Raw genomic sequence first — 16,833 nt, forward strand, 5'->3', positions numbered from 1 at the left:
CTCAGAATTGTTTTTGACCCCTAGAAAACAGGTAAATAGAAGTGCACTTGTATATAGCAGTGTATCACTATGTACCAGTACACTGTGCCTGTAAAGGAGAAGAGTACCCTCCGCAGGCCAGACGTCTACACTCCACAGTGCAGCCGTGGCTCGTGCTACACTGCCCAGAATACTCCACAGGGGTCATTTACTTTTTACTGTGACTGTAGTGTCCTCTGTATACAGGGTTAATGACAGAGTACATCACACAGGCGGCCTTGTGTCCGGCAATGCCTCACATACACCCTGTACAGACACATATGGCGGCCATCCTGTCGCACTTACCTGCCGTACATTGGCCTCCAGCGACTGATCTATAAGCTGCAAGAGGAAATGAGGGATCTGCAACTCTACACAAAGGTCTGAAAGAAGACGGGGGTCACATCCGGAGGTCAGGAGATTACACACCACCCGCAGAGCGGGCCGAAGGCGTGACACCGCTTCAAGAGACACCTGCACAGAAAGACAATGACCCCAACACATGAAGTCAGCCATCAGGACAGACCACCCCACCATGTAATCAGCCGTGGAGAAATACGGTGGTCCAGGTTATATACTTACCGGGGGGCAGCAGTCCCTCAGTCTCCGATGCACTCTGTTCCGGAACTTAGGGTCCTTCAGAAGTAGAAAAGGTGTGCTGATCTGCGCTACCGATGGATCCGTCGCCTCCAGTAACACCGACCATTCATCGTCACTGTCCTGCAAGAAGTACAGCGCAGAAAGAAGACTATAAGCCTCAAAGAAGGCCGGGAGCAGAGGCCAGAGGTCAGGGCCGGGAGCCCAGAGGCCAGAGGTCAGGGCCGGGAGCCCAGAGGCCAGAGGTCAGGGCCGGGAGCCCAGAGGCCAGGGCCAGAGGACAGGGCCGGGAGCCCAGAGGCCAGAGGCCAGGGCCGGGAGCCCAGAGGCCAGGGCCGGGAGCCCAGAGGCCAGGGCCGGGAGCCCAGAGGCCAGGGCCGGGAGCCCAGAGGCCAGAGGACAGGGCCGGGAGCCCAGAGGCCAGAGGACAGGGCCGGGAGCCCAGAGGCCAGAGGCCAGGGCCGGGAGCCCAGAGGCCAGAGGCCAGGGCCGGGAGCCCAGAGGCCAGGGCCGGGAGCCCAGAGGCCAGGGCCGGGAGCCCAGAGGCCAGAGGACAGGGCCGGGAGCCCAGAGGCCAGAGGACAGGGCCGGGAGCCCAGAGGCCAGGGCCGGGAGCCCAGAGGACAGGGCCGGGAGCCCAGAGGACAGGGCCGGGAGCCCAGAGGACAGGGCCGGGAGCCCAGAGGCCAGAGGACAGGGCCGGGAGCCCAGAGGCCAGAGGACAGGGCCGGGAGCCCAGAGGCCAGAGGACAGGGCCGGGAGCCCAGAGGCCAGAGGACAGGGCCGGGAGCCCAGAGGCCAGAGGACAGGGCCGGGAGCCCAGAGGCCAGAGGACAGGGCCGGGAGCCCAGAGGACAGGGCCGGGAGCCCAGAGGACAGGGCCGGGAGCCCAGAGGACAGGGCCGGGAGCCCAGAGGACAGGGCCGGGAGCCCAGAGGACAGGGCCGGGAGCCCAGAGGACAGGGCCGGGAGCCCAGAGGCCAGAGGACAGGGCCGGGAGCCCAGAGGCCAGAGGACAGGGCCGGGAGCCCAGAGGCCAGAGGACAGGGCCGGGAGCCAGAGGACAGGGCCGGGAGCCAGAGGACAGGGCCGGGAGCCCAGAGGCCAGGGCCGGGAGCCCAGAGGACAGGGCCGGGAGCCCAGAGGACAGGGCCGGGAGCCCAGAGGACAGGGCCGGGAGCCCAGAGGACAGGGCCGGGAGCCCAGAGGCCAGAGGACAGGGCCGGGAGCCCAGAGGCCAGAGGACAGGGCCGGGAGCCCAGAGGCCAGAGGACAGGGCCGGGAGCCAGAGGCCAGGGCCGGGAGCCCAGAGGCCAGGGCCGGGAGCCCAGAGGCCAGAGGCCAGGGCCGGGAGCCAGAGGACAGGGCCGGGAGCCCAGAGGCCAGGGCCGGGAGCCCAGAGGCCAGAGGACAGGGCCGGGAGCCAGAGGACAGGGCCGGGAGCCCAGAGGACAGGGCCGGGAGCCCAGAGGACAGGGCCGGGAGCCCAGAGGCCAGAGGACAGGGCCGGGAGCCAGAGGACAGGGCCGGGAGCCCAGAGGCCAGGGCCGGGAGCCCAGAGGACAGGGCCGGGAGCCCAGAGGACAGGGCCGGGAGCCCAGAGGACAGGGCCGGGAGCCCAGAGGACAGGGCCGGGAGCCCAGAGGACAGGGCCGGGAGCCCAGAGGCCAGAGGACAGGGCCGGGAGCCCAGAGGCCAGAGGACAGGGCCGGGAGCCCAGAGGCCAGAGGACAGGGCCGGGAGCCCAGAGGCCAGAGGACAGGGCCGGGAGCCCAGAGGCCAGGGCCGGGAGCCCAGAGGCCAGAGGCCAGGGCCGGGAGCCAGAGGACAGGGCCGGGAGCCCAGAGGCCAGGGCCGGGAGCCCAGAGGCCAGGGCCGGGAGCCCAGAGGCCAGGGCCGGGAGCCCAGAGGCCAGAGGACAGGGCCGGGAGCCAGAGGACAGGGCCGGGAGCCAGAGGACAGGGCCGGGAGCCCAGAGGCCAGGGCCGGGAGCCCAGAGGCCAGGGCCGGGAGCCCAGAGGCCAGGGCCGGGAGCCCAGAGGCCAGAGGACAGGGCCGGGAGCCAGAGGCCAGAGGACAGGGCCGGGAGCAGAACCATGACCCAAGCCCGGACCAAGACCAAAGCCAGGACCAGTAGCACACAGGGGAACTCCAGCAGGGGGCACATAAAGGGCGAGATGGCAAAATAAATTTATGCAGTTTTTGCCATGAAGAATAAGGCAAGGAAACAAGTTTGGCCGTCAGCCATTTCTCTCGAGTCCCCGTCCTTCCTCCACACACTACTATTGGCTGAGCGCCCACATGCATGGGTGGGGTGGGGATCTGGAGATCAAGCGTCTATCTCTCCCAACTCCCCCATACACACGGACGCTCAGCTGACAGCAGTCACACCATACACATGGAAAGTCACACCTATCTCTGCAGACCCCTCAGACGCTCAGACGTATGTGGGGTCCAAATTCCCCCTTAGCTTGTACTCAAGCCTTTATCTTTCTGTAAGATTCTGTAATACAACGAAAAAAAATACTGTGCAGATGAATGCAGCCCCATGGACGCACCCTGGAGCCCCTATAAAAGTCCTCTGTTCATAAGACCCCCAGTGCCCGCCCTCTGTACCTCATTTTCCAGGTGCACGGATTCAATGCTGGGCTCCCTTTTATTATGGCAGAATTCTCTCTCATAATCCTGAGAAATTTGGTTCCTCCTAGAAAGTAAAAGAGAATAAAAAAAAATAAATTCTGAGGCCTCAGCAAATGTTGGCAGCGGCGTCACGGGCCCCAGCGGCGTCACGGGTCCCAGCGGCGTCTCACCGGGACATCTGTGTTGTTCTTGGCTGCGGAGTCTCAGTAACATTCTCTTCGACTTCTCCCTAGAAAAATCCAAACACAATGACCTGTCAGAGAAAGCCTACTAAGAGGACCTGACCTGCCTGCGGCGAGAGGGAAGCACGGACCTCAGACCTGCCCGCGACGAGAGGGCTGCGCAGGCCCCAGACCTGCCCGCGGCGAGAGGGAAGCACGGACCTCAGACCTGCCCGCGAACAGAGGGCTGCGCGGGCCCCAGACCTGCCCGCAGCGAGAAGGCTGCGCGGGCCCCAGACCTGCCCGCGGCGAGAGGGCTGCGCGGGCCCCAGACCTGCCCGCGGCGAGAGGGCTGCGCGGGCCCCAGACCTGCCCGCGGCGAGAGGGCTGCGCGGGCCCCAGACCTGCCCGCGACGGGGGCTGCGCGGGCCCCAGACCTGCCCGCGGCGAGAGGGCTGCGCGGGCCCCAGACCTGCCCACATTACCTGGGTATTTGGGGGGAGAGGCGCCTCTTTCCTCCTGGCCACTCTCTGTCGGGCATTGCTCAGGATGCGGGAGTGGGCGCTGCTTTGCGTGGAGCCGTCACACAGCCGGTCTCGGACCTGTTGCTGCTCCTCAGTGAGGGGAGATGTGAAGGGGCTGCTGAGCGAGCTGTCGTCTAACACTGACATCGAAGAAAAAGGAGATCACAGGAAGATAACCATTATTACACAGAGGGACAGGAGACGACGTGGGGGTATATATTATATACGAGGTTAGATATTTTATATGGGGGGTATATATTATATACGACGGTGATGGTATATATTATACATGAGGGTAAAAACTATATATGGGGTGTGGTAGATCGACTCACTCGGCTTCTTAAAGAGGCAGACACAGGAACCGTTTCTATTTGAAGTGCAGCTGATTTATTGCAGTCCTCATAAACCATGTCACCAGAAAACATAAATACGGCCTTTGTCCGGCAGAAGGTAAAACATAAAATAACAAGTCCATACAATAGTGCTGGTTAGCCCACCCGGCTTAGAGTCCAGCGTCCATGTCCTTTAACAAAGGATTCACTCCAGGAGACCTGCAATCTCCATCCATTCAGCATGTGAGCCACAAACAGCTCAGAGCTTTCACCTCCAGCCCACCACACACTAAATGCTCTGGGAGGCTGTGTTTTTCTGTCCTCCCAGTTCCTCCCTTTTTACAAGTGCTTTAATCACCCTAGAACCAAGATGGGGGTTTAACCTACTTGTGTGCTGGAAACTTTTCACTATGCACAATCACTGCAGCTATCAATATCAGTGCTACACATCTCTCCCCCCAGTAACCTGCCAGTGACTCTGTCACATATCCCCCCCCTCTGCCCAAAGCCATTGGTTTTGGCACCTTCAGTCACCAAACAGGGGAGTCTAAACTGGCATCTGCCTTACTATGCAGCTTCCCAGGCCCGTGCTCACATAAAAGATGAAGTGCGACAAAGAAGGTCCAAGACAAGATACTTGGAAGGGAGGTAAGAAAATTTCTAATACAATCCACAGGGAGAAGATTGGAACAAAACAAAATCGTGTAAACTGCGTGCTAGCAAATGCCAGGAGCCTGACAAACAAGATGGATGAACTGGAAGCAGAAATATCTACAGGTAACTATGACATAGTGGGAATAACCGAGACATTGTTAGATGAAAGCTATGACTGGGCAGTTAACTTACAGGGTTACAGTCTGTTTAGAAGGGATCGAAGAAGTCGGAAAGGGGGTGGAGTCTGTCTATATGTAAAGACGTGTCTAAAGCCTACAATACGGGAGGATGTATGGGAGGGACATGAGGAGGTCGAGTCCTTATGGGTGGAGATACATGGGGCAAAAAACAATAATAAAATTATCATAGGAGTCTGTTATAAACCACCAAATATAGCAGAAGCCACGGAAAGTCTATTAATGAGACAAATAGACGAAGTAGCAAAAAATAACGAGGTGATTATTATGGGGGACTTCAGGAGGGCAAAGTTTCATCAGCTAAGAGATGCCCTTCACCTTATAGACTGGGATAGTATCTTCAGTAATAGGAGCACGGATAGAAAATGGGAAATTTTCAAAACAGTCCTACATAGTCACTGTAGAAGGTACATACCTTATGGGAATAAAAGGGCTAGGAATAGGAGGAAGCCAATGTGGCTAAATAAGGAGGTCAAGAGGGCAATGAAAAACAAAAAAAGGGCTTTCGGTAAACTTAAACAAGAGGGCAGCGAGGAAGCGCTAATATCTTATAGGGAAAAAAACAAAATCTGTAAGAAACAAATAAGAATAGCAAAAGAGGAGACAGAGAGACTAATTGCCAAGGAAAGTAAAACGAATCCCAAACTGTTCTTTAACTATATAAACAGTAAAAGGATTAAAACTGATGGAGTTGGCCCATTGAAAAATAACCTGGGTAAAATCATAAAGGGCGATGAGGGTAAAGCGAACCTACTCAATAGCTTCTTCTCCACTGTTTTCACAAAAGAAAACAATTTATCGGAGGAAATGCAGAGTGATAAAGTAAACCCTCCGCTAAATATCACCCACCTAACCCAGGAGGAAGTTCAGAAACGCCTAAATAATATCAAAATAGACAAGTCACCAGGCCCAGATGGCATACACCCCCGGGTACTAAAAGAATTAAGTAATGTGATAGACAGACCGCTGTATCTTATATTCAAGCACTCTTTATGGACAGGGACTGTCCCACTAGACTGGCGCCAAGCAAATGTGGTACCAATATTCAAAAAGGGGTCTAAAAGTGACCCTGGGAACTATAGACCAGTAAGCTTAACGTCTGTTGTGGGTAAATTGTTTGAAGGATTTCTTAGAGATGCTATTGTAGAATATCTTAATGATAATAACTGTCTAACTCCATATCAACATGGATTCATGAGGGATCGCTCCTGCCAAACAAACCTGATGGCCTTCTACGAGGAGGTGAGCTCACAGCTGGACCGGGGAGAGTCAGTGGATGTTGTAGACCTTGACTTCTCCAAAGCGTTTGATACCGTGCCACACAAAAGGTTGGTATATAGAATGAGAATGCTTGGTCTGGGGGATAATGTGTGCAAGTGGGTAAATAGCTGGCTGAGTGATAGAAAGCAGAGGGTGGTTATCAATGGTGTAAGCTCAGGGGGTGTCAGGGTTACTAGCGGGGGGCCTCAAGGGTCTGTCTTGGGCCCTATATTATTTAATATATTTATTAATGATCTAGTGGAAGGGTTGCATAGTAAAATAGCAATATTTGCAGATGATACTAAACTTTGTAAAGTAGTTAATACAGATGAGGATAGGGCACAGCTACAGGAGGATTTAGATAAATTGGGGAGTTGGGCCAAAAAATGGCAAATGGGGTTCAATGCCGATAAATGTAAGGTCATGCACATGGGAAAGAAAAACAGCAGTCACCCATACATATTAAATGGGAAACCGTTGGGGAAATCTGACATGGAGAAGGACCTGGGCGTCTTGGTTAATAGCAAATTAAATTGGAGTGCCCAGTGTCAGGCAGCAGCTGCGAAGGCAGATAGAGTCATGGCATGCATCAGAAGAGGAATAGGGGCATATGATGAGAACATTGTTCTTCCTCTGTATAAAGCGCTGGTAAGGCCGCACTTAGAATATTGTGCACAGTTCTGGGCTCCGGTGCTCAGGAAAGACATATTGGAGCTAGAGAGGGTACAAAGAAGGGCGACTAAGGTAATAAAGGGAATGGAGGGACTAGAATACCCAGAGAGGTTGTCAAAATTAGGCCTATTTACGTTGGAAAAGAGAAGGCTTAGGGGAGACCTCATAAACATGTATAAATACATCAGGGGGCAGTACAGAGATCTCTCCCATGACCTGTTTATACCAAGGATGGTGACAAAGACGAGGGGGCACACTATGCGTCTGGAGGAAAGGAGGTTCCTGCACCAGCATAGAAGGGGATTTTTTACGGTCAGAGCCGTGAGACTCTGGAACTCTCTGGGAGAGGAAGTGGTGATGTCCAACTCACTTAATGAGTTCAAGAGAGGCCTGGACGCCTTTCTTGAGAACAATAAAATTACATCTTATGCTTAGTTAATTAATCCAGGGATTTAATCTGACTGCCAGATTGGTGTCGGGAAGTGAATTTTTCCTCAATGATGTAAATTGGCCTATACCGCATGTTTTTTTGTTGCCTTCCCCTGGATCAACGCTGCGGAATAGCTGCAGTGCACAAGAAATAGGCTGAACTGGATGGACGCTTGTCTTTTTTCGGCCTTATAAACTATGAAACTATGAGACATTTTCCCTTCTTTTTCCCGGTGGTACTCTTCTTTGGGTTTATGGTAAACCCCACTTTCTTCAGCGCATCCAGCACGGCCTGGACCCTCTGCAGATGACTTCCCCAATCCGGGCTGAATACCACAATATCATTGAGGCAAGCTGCGGCGTACTTTCTGTGAGGGGCTAAGATCCGGTCTGTGGCCCTCCAGAAGGTAGCTGGGTCTCTTTACAGGCCCGATGGGCTTCAGGTATACTTGAAGCAAAGATCAGGTGAAAATGAGGCAGTCTTCTAACTAAATGGGAGGAGACACAGATTAGATATTAGAAAAAACTTTTTGACAGTTAGGGTGATTAATGAGTGGAACAGGCTGCCAGGAGAGGTGGTGAGTTCCCCTTCAATGGACGTCTTCAAACAGAGGCTGGACAGACATCTGTCTGAGATGATCTAGTGAATCCTGCTTTGAGCAGGGGGTTGGACCAGATGACCCAGGAGGTCCCTTCCAACTCTACCATTCTATGATTCTATGATTCTATGATTCTTCTTGGCATTTTGATAGATTTGTCAGCAACCCTTCGTCAGGTCCAGGGAGGTTAAGCATCTGGCTGACCCTAGCTTCGATCTCAGTTCATCGTCGCGGGGTATCCGATACACGTAAATTTTAGCCCCTTCCTTCAAAATCACCTTGCGGCAGTCTTCGGGGATTCTATACGGCTTTTGGTTCACCTGCACATGCAGTTTCGTCAGGATTCCTTGTTCCCCAACCTGCGTACGTCTTGGTACCTCCGAAAACAGGTCCCGGTTAAGCTGAAGAAGTTCTCGGCACTGTTGTTTCTGGGCTGGTGACAGCGTTTCTGCCACAGGGATGCCATTAATGTCACCTTCTGGTCTGTCCAGCCCACATGGAGTTTCAACTTGGTTTCTCTGTTGACCTGCCTTGATGAATAGCGGCATGAGGGGACTGTGGAATAGAGAGGTGGTTGCAGTTAACTGGCAGGTGGGACAGGACTTTCCATATTTTAGGATTTGACAGCAGCATCTGGGCCAATAGTACCTCTGCATGACCCGTTCTTGAGCTTTGTCCACCCCAGATGACCACCCAAAACATGTAAATGAGATCTGTCCAACACCCTTTGTCTATAGGGTGCTGGTACCAATAATTGCTCCACTATCCCTCCCTCACCTTAGTAACTCAACACAATAAGTCTCCACTCAACATAAAATAGGGAAACCTGGTGTCAGCCCCCGACTCCTGTGCTATGCAGTTTACGACGGTTACCTCATTGAACGCTTCTTTTAGTGAAAGGTCCCCATGTTAGGTGAGCCCCAATTTTTGTCTAGTCACCCCTATCTCAGGAATGTCTGCCTCAGGGAATACTACTTTCTCCTCATTTCCCATTACACAGAAGGACAACCAGTCAGACTCTGGGGTTAGTGAGACTTTTTTGGGGCCAACCCATTTCTTACCCAAGTAATCCAGTTCTCCGCCCCTCCCCCACAAGTCCCAAAACAACACAAAGTCCTGGCCTATGATGATTGGGTGCAACAAATCCAGGACCACGCCAACCTTATGGGACTCAGTACCTCGGGCAGTCTCAATGACCACCGGATAGTCTTTAGCATCCAAGTGAATGCAGCGGACGACAACCTTCTTCCCAGGGATCAATTGGGAGGGAGTGTGTCCCTCACGAGAGTCACCAAACTTCCTGAGTCCAGTAGTCCAGTCATTTGCAGGCCATTCACTGTTACAGGACAAGCTTGGAGCCCCTTGCTGGGTGGAAAGTCCATGCTGCAAGCTGAATATGCGTAGAAGGAACGTCGGCGTCCCATGCTACAGTCCATTTGCTCGGTGGTCAGGGGACAATGGGCTGCTATATGACCTGGACCGTGACATCTCCAGCAAATTACATCCCACGATGAGGGCCTTGGCATGACCTCTGTCGCCCCCTTGGATTTTGGACGCACCACCCCTTTTTTAATCACCGCCCCCCAGCATGGTATGGGTTGTTTCCTCATGGACCCTTCAACACCCTGATAACTTTCAATCAGTCCGACCAAGTCATCGGCGTTCCGGGGATCTCCCTGGGCAACCCAGGTCTGCGTCGGGCTCAGGAGGGAGTGCACAAAGTGGTCCATTACAACTCGGTCCACCATCTGCGCTGGGGTCAAGGACACCGGCTGCAACCACTTTTGGACGAGGTGCAGCAGATCAAACATTTGGGAGCGAGGGGGTTTGTCACAGTGATATACCCAGCGATGGACCTGTTATGCCCTGACAGTCACTGTCACCCTCAAGCGTGCCAAAATTTCTGTTTTCAATTTTTCATATTCTTTGGTGTCCTGTAAAGCCAAATCATAGTAGACCTTTTGTGGATCCCTCGTTAAGTATGGCACCAGGACTTCCGCCCACTGCTCTGGGGGGAGTTTCTCTCTATCGGTGACCCTTTCAAAAACGGTTAAAAAGGCCTCTATGTCATCACCCAGGGGAATTTTCTGCAAGGCTCCCCTCACCGCCGTTCAGACAGAGAAATCATCAGCTGACAGAGTCAGGGCCACTGCAGTGCCACGAACCGCCTCTGTGAGCAAATCAATCGGCTGCTGTTGTCGACTCTGCTGCTCCTACACTTTCTACTAACCCCTCTAACCCCTACACCTAGTAAGGAACTCTTAATCTCTCCCTCCATCCTCCCCATTCACCTCACCTCCTCCTCAGAACTATTCATCAACATTCAATCCTGTATCTCCAAACACAGACAGCCACCCCATGCCCTCTCCTACTTCCACCTGCTAACACTTTCTCTGCTCTTCCGCACTGCCAGCGACATCTCTCCAAATCGTGGCCCTCCTCACCACATCCGCACAGTCACTTCTACCTCCTATCCACGACCTACCACAAACTCTCGCAGCCTTTCTAACCTCATACCCATCCACCTAATCCCCGCTTCCCCAGTTGCACTAACAGGAGCTCTATGGAACGCTCGCTTCATCTGCAACAAACTTTCCTACATCCACGACCTTTTCATTACTAACAAACTTTCTTTCCTCGCCATCACCGAAACCTGGCTCACCCCCCCCGACACAGCCTCCCCAGCCTCACTTTCATATGGCGGATTCCACCTTTCCCACACCCCCTGCCCCAACGGCAAACATGGCGGAGGCGTAGGTTTTCTCCTGTCAGATATCTGCGCCTTCGCTGAAATCCCACTGCCGCCCTCTGTTACTCTCCCATCTTTTGAGGTGCACTGTGTGAACGTCTACTCCCCCTCCAACTGGCCGTCATTTACCGACCCCCAGGGCTAGCCACCACCTTCTTAGACCACTTCACCACCTGGCTGCTTCACTTCCTTTCCACTGACATCCCCACTATCATCATGGGTGACTTCAACAACCCCATCGACACTTCCCACTCATCTGTCTCTAAGCTTCTATCTCTCACTTCCTCCTTGGCCTTGCTCAATGGTCTTCCGCAGCCACTCAAAGATGGCCACACACTGGACCTCATCTTCACCCGCCTCTGTTCCCTATCTAACCTTTCTAACTCTCTTCTCCCTCTCTCAGACCACAACCTACTTACATTCTCTGCCCTCTCCTCTCCAGGTTCACAATCCCCACTCTGCTGGTACTGTTGGAGCTACTGCTGTTGCAGATGTTGTGCCAGCTGTTGCTTCCAATGCTGTTGCAGGTGTTGCTGGTGCTGGTTTTGGACCAGGTGCTTGATCAGCTCCTCCATTTTGTCTGAACGCTGTTCAGTGCTCACCATTGCCTTCACCCAGGACATGCAGTCTGTCCACAGTCGTCACACTTGCTTCCTGGGGATCTTGCGAGCACTTCTAACACCAACTGTGGTAGATCGACTCACTCGGCTTCTTAAAGAGGCAGTCACAGGAACGGTTTGTGTTTAAAGTCCGGCTGATTTATTGCAGTCCTCAAATCACATCACCACCAGAAAACGTAAATACAGCCTTTGTTCGGCAGAAGGTAAAACATAAAATAACAAGTCCATACAATAGTGTTGCTTAGCCTACCTGGCTTAGAGTTCATCGTCCATATCCTTTAGCAAAGGAATTCACACCAGGAGACCTGCAATCTTCATATAACCAGCATGTGAGCCACAAACAGCTCAGAGATCTCACCTCCAGCCCACCACACACCAAATGCTCTGCAAGGCTGTGTTTCCATATCCTCCCATTCTACAAGTGCTTTAAATCACCCTAGGACCAAGATGGTAGTTTAACTTTTCACTATGCACAATCACTGCAGCTATCAATATCAGTGCTAAACATCTCTCTCCCCAGTAACCTGCTAGTGACTCTGTCACAGGGGATATATACTGTATATGGGGTGTGGTAGATCAACTCATTCGGCTGCACATAGAGGTAGACACAGGAACACTGTCTCTTTAAATCTTCAGCTGTGTTTATTAAGAGTGCCGCATAAACTACAGCAATCGTCACAAAAACAAACATGGCCTTCCCTGCCTAGCAGGTAAAAAACAAAACATAACGTATGGCTAAGTCCTTGTTGCTACGGGTAACCGCCCGCTTCAGGAACAAAACACAACCTAAAGGTTTAGCTTTCCTTCACATGTCAATACAGCGCCAGACACACGCACACCAAATGCTCTAAAAGACTGGGAATTTATCCTCTGACCTCCCCCCTTTCTACAGGTGTTTAATCACCCTAGCACTAAACATGGCTGATTAACCGCTCATCACTGTGTGCTGGAACACTTTTTCTATGTCTATATCACTGTGGCTAATAATCTCAGTGCTACACATCTCCCTTCGTACTTTGCAAGTGACGTTGGCACATATCTTCCCTCCATCTGCCCAAAGCCATAGGTTTTGGCAACTTCAGTCACCAACAGGGAAGTCTAGACAGGGCATCTGCGTTACCAAGCAGATTCCCTGGCCTGGGTTCCACATGAAAGTTGAAGTCCTGTAGCCTTGAGTTTGCTCTCTTGGAACGCCATCTCTGCTTCAAGAGACCATTTGGCCATAGACGTCTTCGTGCCCTTATTAAGGTCGGTCAGGGGCTCCGCTATCATGTCGAAATTCGGGATACCCGGCTGATAGTGTTTCACCATTCCCTGAAATGCCCGAACCTGATCCTTGGAAACCGGTTTCGGTAAATTTTGGACTGTCTCCACCTTACTCACTTGCGGCTTTACTTTATTTCTTCCGATGAAGTAGCCCGGTTTCCCTTTTTTTTCCCCCGATTGCACACTTCTTTGGGTTTATAGTAAACCCCACTTTCTTCAGCAGATCCAGCACGGCCTGGACCTTCTGCAAAGGACTTACCCAGTCCGGGATGAATATCACAATATCGTCGAGGTAAGCTGCGGCATCCTTTTTGTGGGGGGACTAAGATCCAGTCCATGGCCCTCCAGAAGGTAGCTGAGGCTCCTTCCAGCCCGAACGGAATTCTGGTATACTGGAAGCCACCATCAGGTGTTAAAGAGGCAGTCTTTCCTTTGCACTTTGAGAGAAGGATTAGGCAGTAACCTTTCGTTAGGTCCAGGGTGGTGATGTATCTGGCTGACCTTAGCTTCTCCATGAGATCATCTATGCGGGGCATTAGATACGCATCACATTTCGATATCAAATTTAGTTTCCTGTGGTTGTTGAAAAACGCTACTCTCCCCCAGGCATCCGTACATGTGGTTCCATCAAGATTTTCATGTTCAACCACCTGTGTACATCCTGGCAACTCCAAGAACATGTCCCAGTTCCACTGAAGCAGTTTTCGGCACTGTTTCTGGACTGGTGACGGTGTCTCTGCCACTGGGACATCCTCATTGTCCTCTTCTGGACTATCCAGCCCACATGACGGTTCAACGGGGTCCATCTGTTGCCCTACCTTGATGGATATCGGCATGAGAGGATTTTGGAAGTGAGAGGCGGTAACAGTTAACTGACACGTGGGACAGGACTTGTAATAGTTTAGGATTTCACGATGACATCTGGGCCAACAGTACCTCCGTATGACTCGTTCTTGACTTTTGTCCACCCCGAGATGGCCACCTACAACATGTGAATGGACCATGTCCAACACCATTTGTCTATAGGGTCCTGGTACCAATAACTGCTGCACGCTCTCCTCCCTCACCTTAGTAACCCGGTACAATAAGTCCCCACTCAACGTGAAATAGGGAAACCTGGTGTCAGCCTCCGTGCTATGCCATTTATGATTGTTACCTTATTGAACGCTTTTTTTTTTTAGGGATAGCTCCCTATGTTGAGTGAACCCAAAATGTCTGCCTCAGGAGATCCTACTTTCTCCTCTTCTCCCATTACACAGAAGGGAAACCCATCAGACTCTGGGGTTGGTGAGACTTTTTTTTTTTTTTAGGGCCAACTCATTTCTTACCTGAGAAATCAAAGTATCCGCCCCTCCCCACAAGTCCCAAAACAAAGTCCCGGCCTATGATAATTGGATCCAACAAATCTGGGACCATGACGACCTCATGGGACTCAGGTACCTCAGGTTGTCTCAATGACAACTCTGGCCACCGGATAGTCTTTAGCATCCCCGTGAATGCAGCGGATGCCAACCTTTTTTCCAGGGATCAATTGGAGAGGGAGTGTGGCCCTCACAAGGGTCACTAAACTCCCTGAGTCTAGTAGTTCAGTCATTTACACTCTTTATTGAAGTCCGGAGCAATCAAGACCAGCAGCTTACACAGTGCTAGCTTCAATTCCTGGAATTCCTCCACTTCAGCAGACCACTTGGCCATCGCAGTCTCCATCCCTTTCAGGAGGTCGGTCAGGGGTGCAGCTATTATGGTGAAATTCGGGATAAATCGCCGATAATATCCAACAATTCCCAGAAATGTCGGAACCTGTTTTTTTGGAGTTCGGTTGCGGCCAATTTTGGATTACTTCCAACTCATTCACTTGCAGCTCGATTTCGCCTCTTCCGATGATATAGCCCAAGAATTTTGCTTCTTCATTCCCCATGGCGCACGTCTTGGAGTTTATTGTAAACCCGACCTTCCCCAGGGCATCAAGTACCACCTGGACCTTCTGTAGGTGACTTCCCCAATCTGAGCTGAAGATCACAATGTCGTCCAGGTACGCGGCGGTGTACTTCATGCACGGGGCTAGAACACGGCCCTCTGGAAGGTAGATTGGGCTCCCTGCAGACTGAACGGCATTCTGGTGTACTGAAAGCACCAGTCAGGTGTAGAGAAGGCAGTCTTCTCCTTGGCCCTTGGTGACAGGAGAATTTGCCAGTACCCTTTTGTTGGTCCGGGATGGTGATGTACCTGGCTGGCCCTAGCCTTTTTCAATAAATTCATCTACTCGGGACATCGGAAACACGTCAAATTCAGACACCTCACATAGCTTTCTGTAGTAGTTACAGAATCGCCATTCTCTGTCCGGCTTCGGCACAGGAACAATGGGGCCGAACCAGTCACGCTTTTGATTTCTCGATGACGCGCAGGTTCAACATTCTCCGCACCTCCTTGGAGATCACCTCGCGGCGGGCTTTGGGGATTCGATATGGCCTCTGGTTCCCCCGTACATGCGGTTCTGTAAGGATCTCATGTTCCACAATCTGAGTACACGCTGGCAACTCCGAAAACAGGTCTCGGTTACGCTGGAGAAGCTCTCGGCACTGTTGCCTCTGGGCTGGTGACAGTGTCTCCGCTACTGTGACATCCTCGGCCCTGGCTTCAGGATGGGCCCCCAGACATGTAGTTTCCACCGGTTCCCTGTCTCGTCATGGTTTGAGCAGGTTAATGTGATATACCTGGTATGTCTTCCTTCTTCCTGGTTGGTGGACCTTTCGTTGACGCCCCTAAACTTTTCGACCACCTCGTGTTTACTTTTCGACCAGTTTATCAGAGTTCCGGGGATCACCCTGGGCAACCCAAGTCTATATTGGTCTTGGCAGGGAATGCACAAACCGGTCAATAACTACTCACTCTACTATCTGCACAGGGATAGAGGACTTCGGCTGCAGCCATTTTGTTTTGGACCAGGTGCAATAAGTCAAACATTTGGGAGCGAGGGGGTTTGTTACGGTAATATGCCCAGCAGTGGACCTGCTGTGACCTGACAGTCAGACACCCCCAACCAGAATTTCAGTTTTTAATTTTCCATATCCCTTGGCATCTTGCAAGGCCCAGTCATAGTAAGCCTTCTGAGGGCTCCCCCGTCAAGAATCGCACCCGCACCACTGCCTATTGGTCTGGTGGAAGCTTCTCACTCTCAAATATCGTCAGAAAGGCTTCTACGTCGTTACCTGGAGTCATTTTCTGCAGAACTCCTCTTACTGCCTTCTGGATGGAAAAGTCATCCACTGACCTTAGTGTGGAGCTGTGGTCGTACCACGAATCGCCTCTGTGAGCAAATCAATCTGCTGCTGTTGTCGACGCTGGTCCTGTAGGTGCTGCTGCATAAGCAGCTCAGTGGTCTCCTGGTGCGCCATCTGTTGCTGCTGCTACTCCCTGAGCTGCTGTACTTGCACCGGATGCTTAATTAGCTCCTCCATTTTGTCTGGCGTCACTTGCTGGCTTATGGCAGACTTCACCCAGGACATGCAGCACCTCTTGTAACAGTCTCACGTGCTCGCTGGGAATGCTGCCCGCAATTCTAACACCACCCGTGGTAGAGCGGCTTGCTCGGCTGTACACGAAGGTAGACACGGAACACTGTCTCTTTAAGTTTCGGGTTGGTTTATTAAAAACATTATGAACCAACCTAGAGTTCATGACGTAAACACAGCAAATTTGGCATAATGGCAAAGCAAAAAAAAACAAAACAATACAGCACAGTAAGTATATCGGCTGGGATCCGGCCACTCAGGGTTTGCCACACACGGGGTTCAGATTTAGCACAACACATGCAAGCTCCTCTCTGGAGCAAGTCTCTCCAGATACTGAACAAACCTGAGTCACACGGCTGGCTATTTACAGCCCAGACCACACCCTGGGGTGGAGATATGGAGAACAACCTCCCGCCCGCTCTATGGTTGTTCTCACAAAACACGACCTTTTACATACGGCTGAATAACCTACTACCATGCAGGAGAAAACTGCCATGTTTCACATCACTGAAGCTAATAGCCTCAGTGAAACATATCTCCCCTGCAGTATTCTGCCAGTGACTGTCACAGGGTACATACTGTATATGGGGGTATATATTATAA

At 52.1% G+C, this 16,833-nt stretch overlaps 1 protein-coding gene across 1 annotated transcript in view; it reads right to left on the bottom strand.

Annotated features, from left to right (window-relative positions):
• STK36 (serine/threonine kinase 36) overlaps positions 1–16,833 on the bottom strand; it is a 216,797-nt gene that overhangs the window by 138,134 nt on the left and 61,830 nt on the right. Inside the window, exons 7-11 of the mRNA XM_073649070.1 lie at positions 3,902–4,080; positions 3,426–3,484; positions 3,232–3,319; positions 601–738; positions 325–492 (exon numbers count right to left, since the gene is read on the bottom strand). Of these exons, the coding sequence (XP_073505171.1) occupies positions 325–492; positions 601–738; positions 3,232–3,319; positions 3,426–3,484; positions 3,902–4,080 (632 nt within the window). The remainder of the gene's footprint in view (positions 1–324; positions 493–600; positions 739–3,231; positions 3,320–3,425; positions 3,485–3,901; positions 4,081–16,833) is intronic.

The sequence above is a fragment of the Phyllobates terribilis genome, unplaced genomic scaffold (genome assembly GCF_046119375.1).
Source record: "Phyllobates terribilis strain yellow unplaced genomic scaffold, ASM4611937v1 Scaffold_9__5_contigs__length_417890890, whole genome shotgun sequence".
NCBI classification, from domain to species: domain Eukaryota; kingdom Metazoa; phylum Chordata; class Amphibia; order Anura; family Dendrobatidae; genus Phyllobates; species Phyllobates terribilis.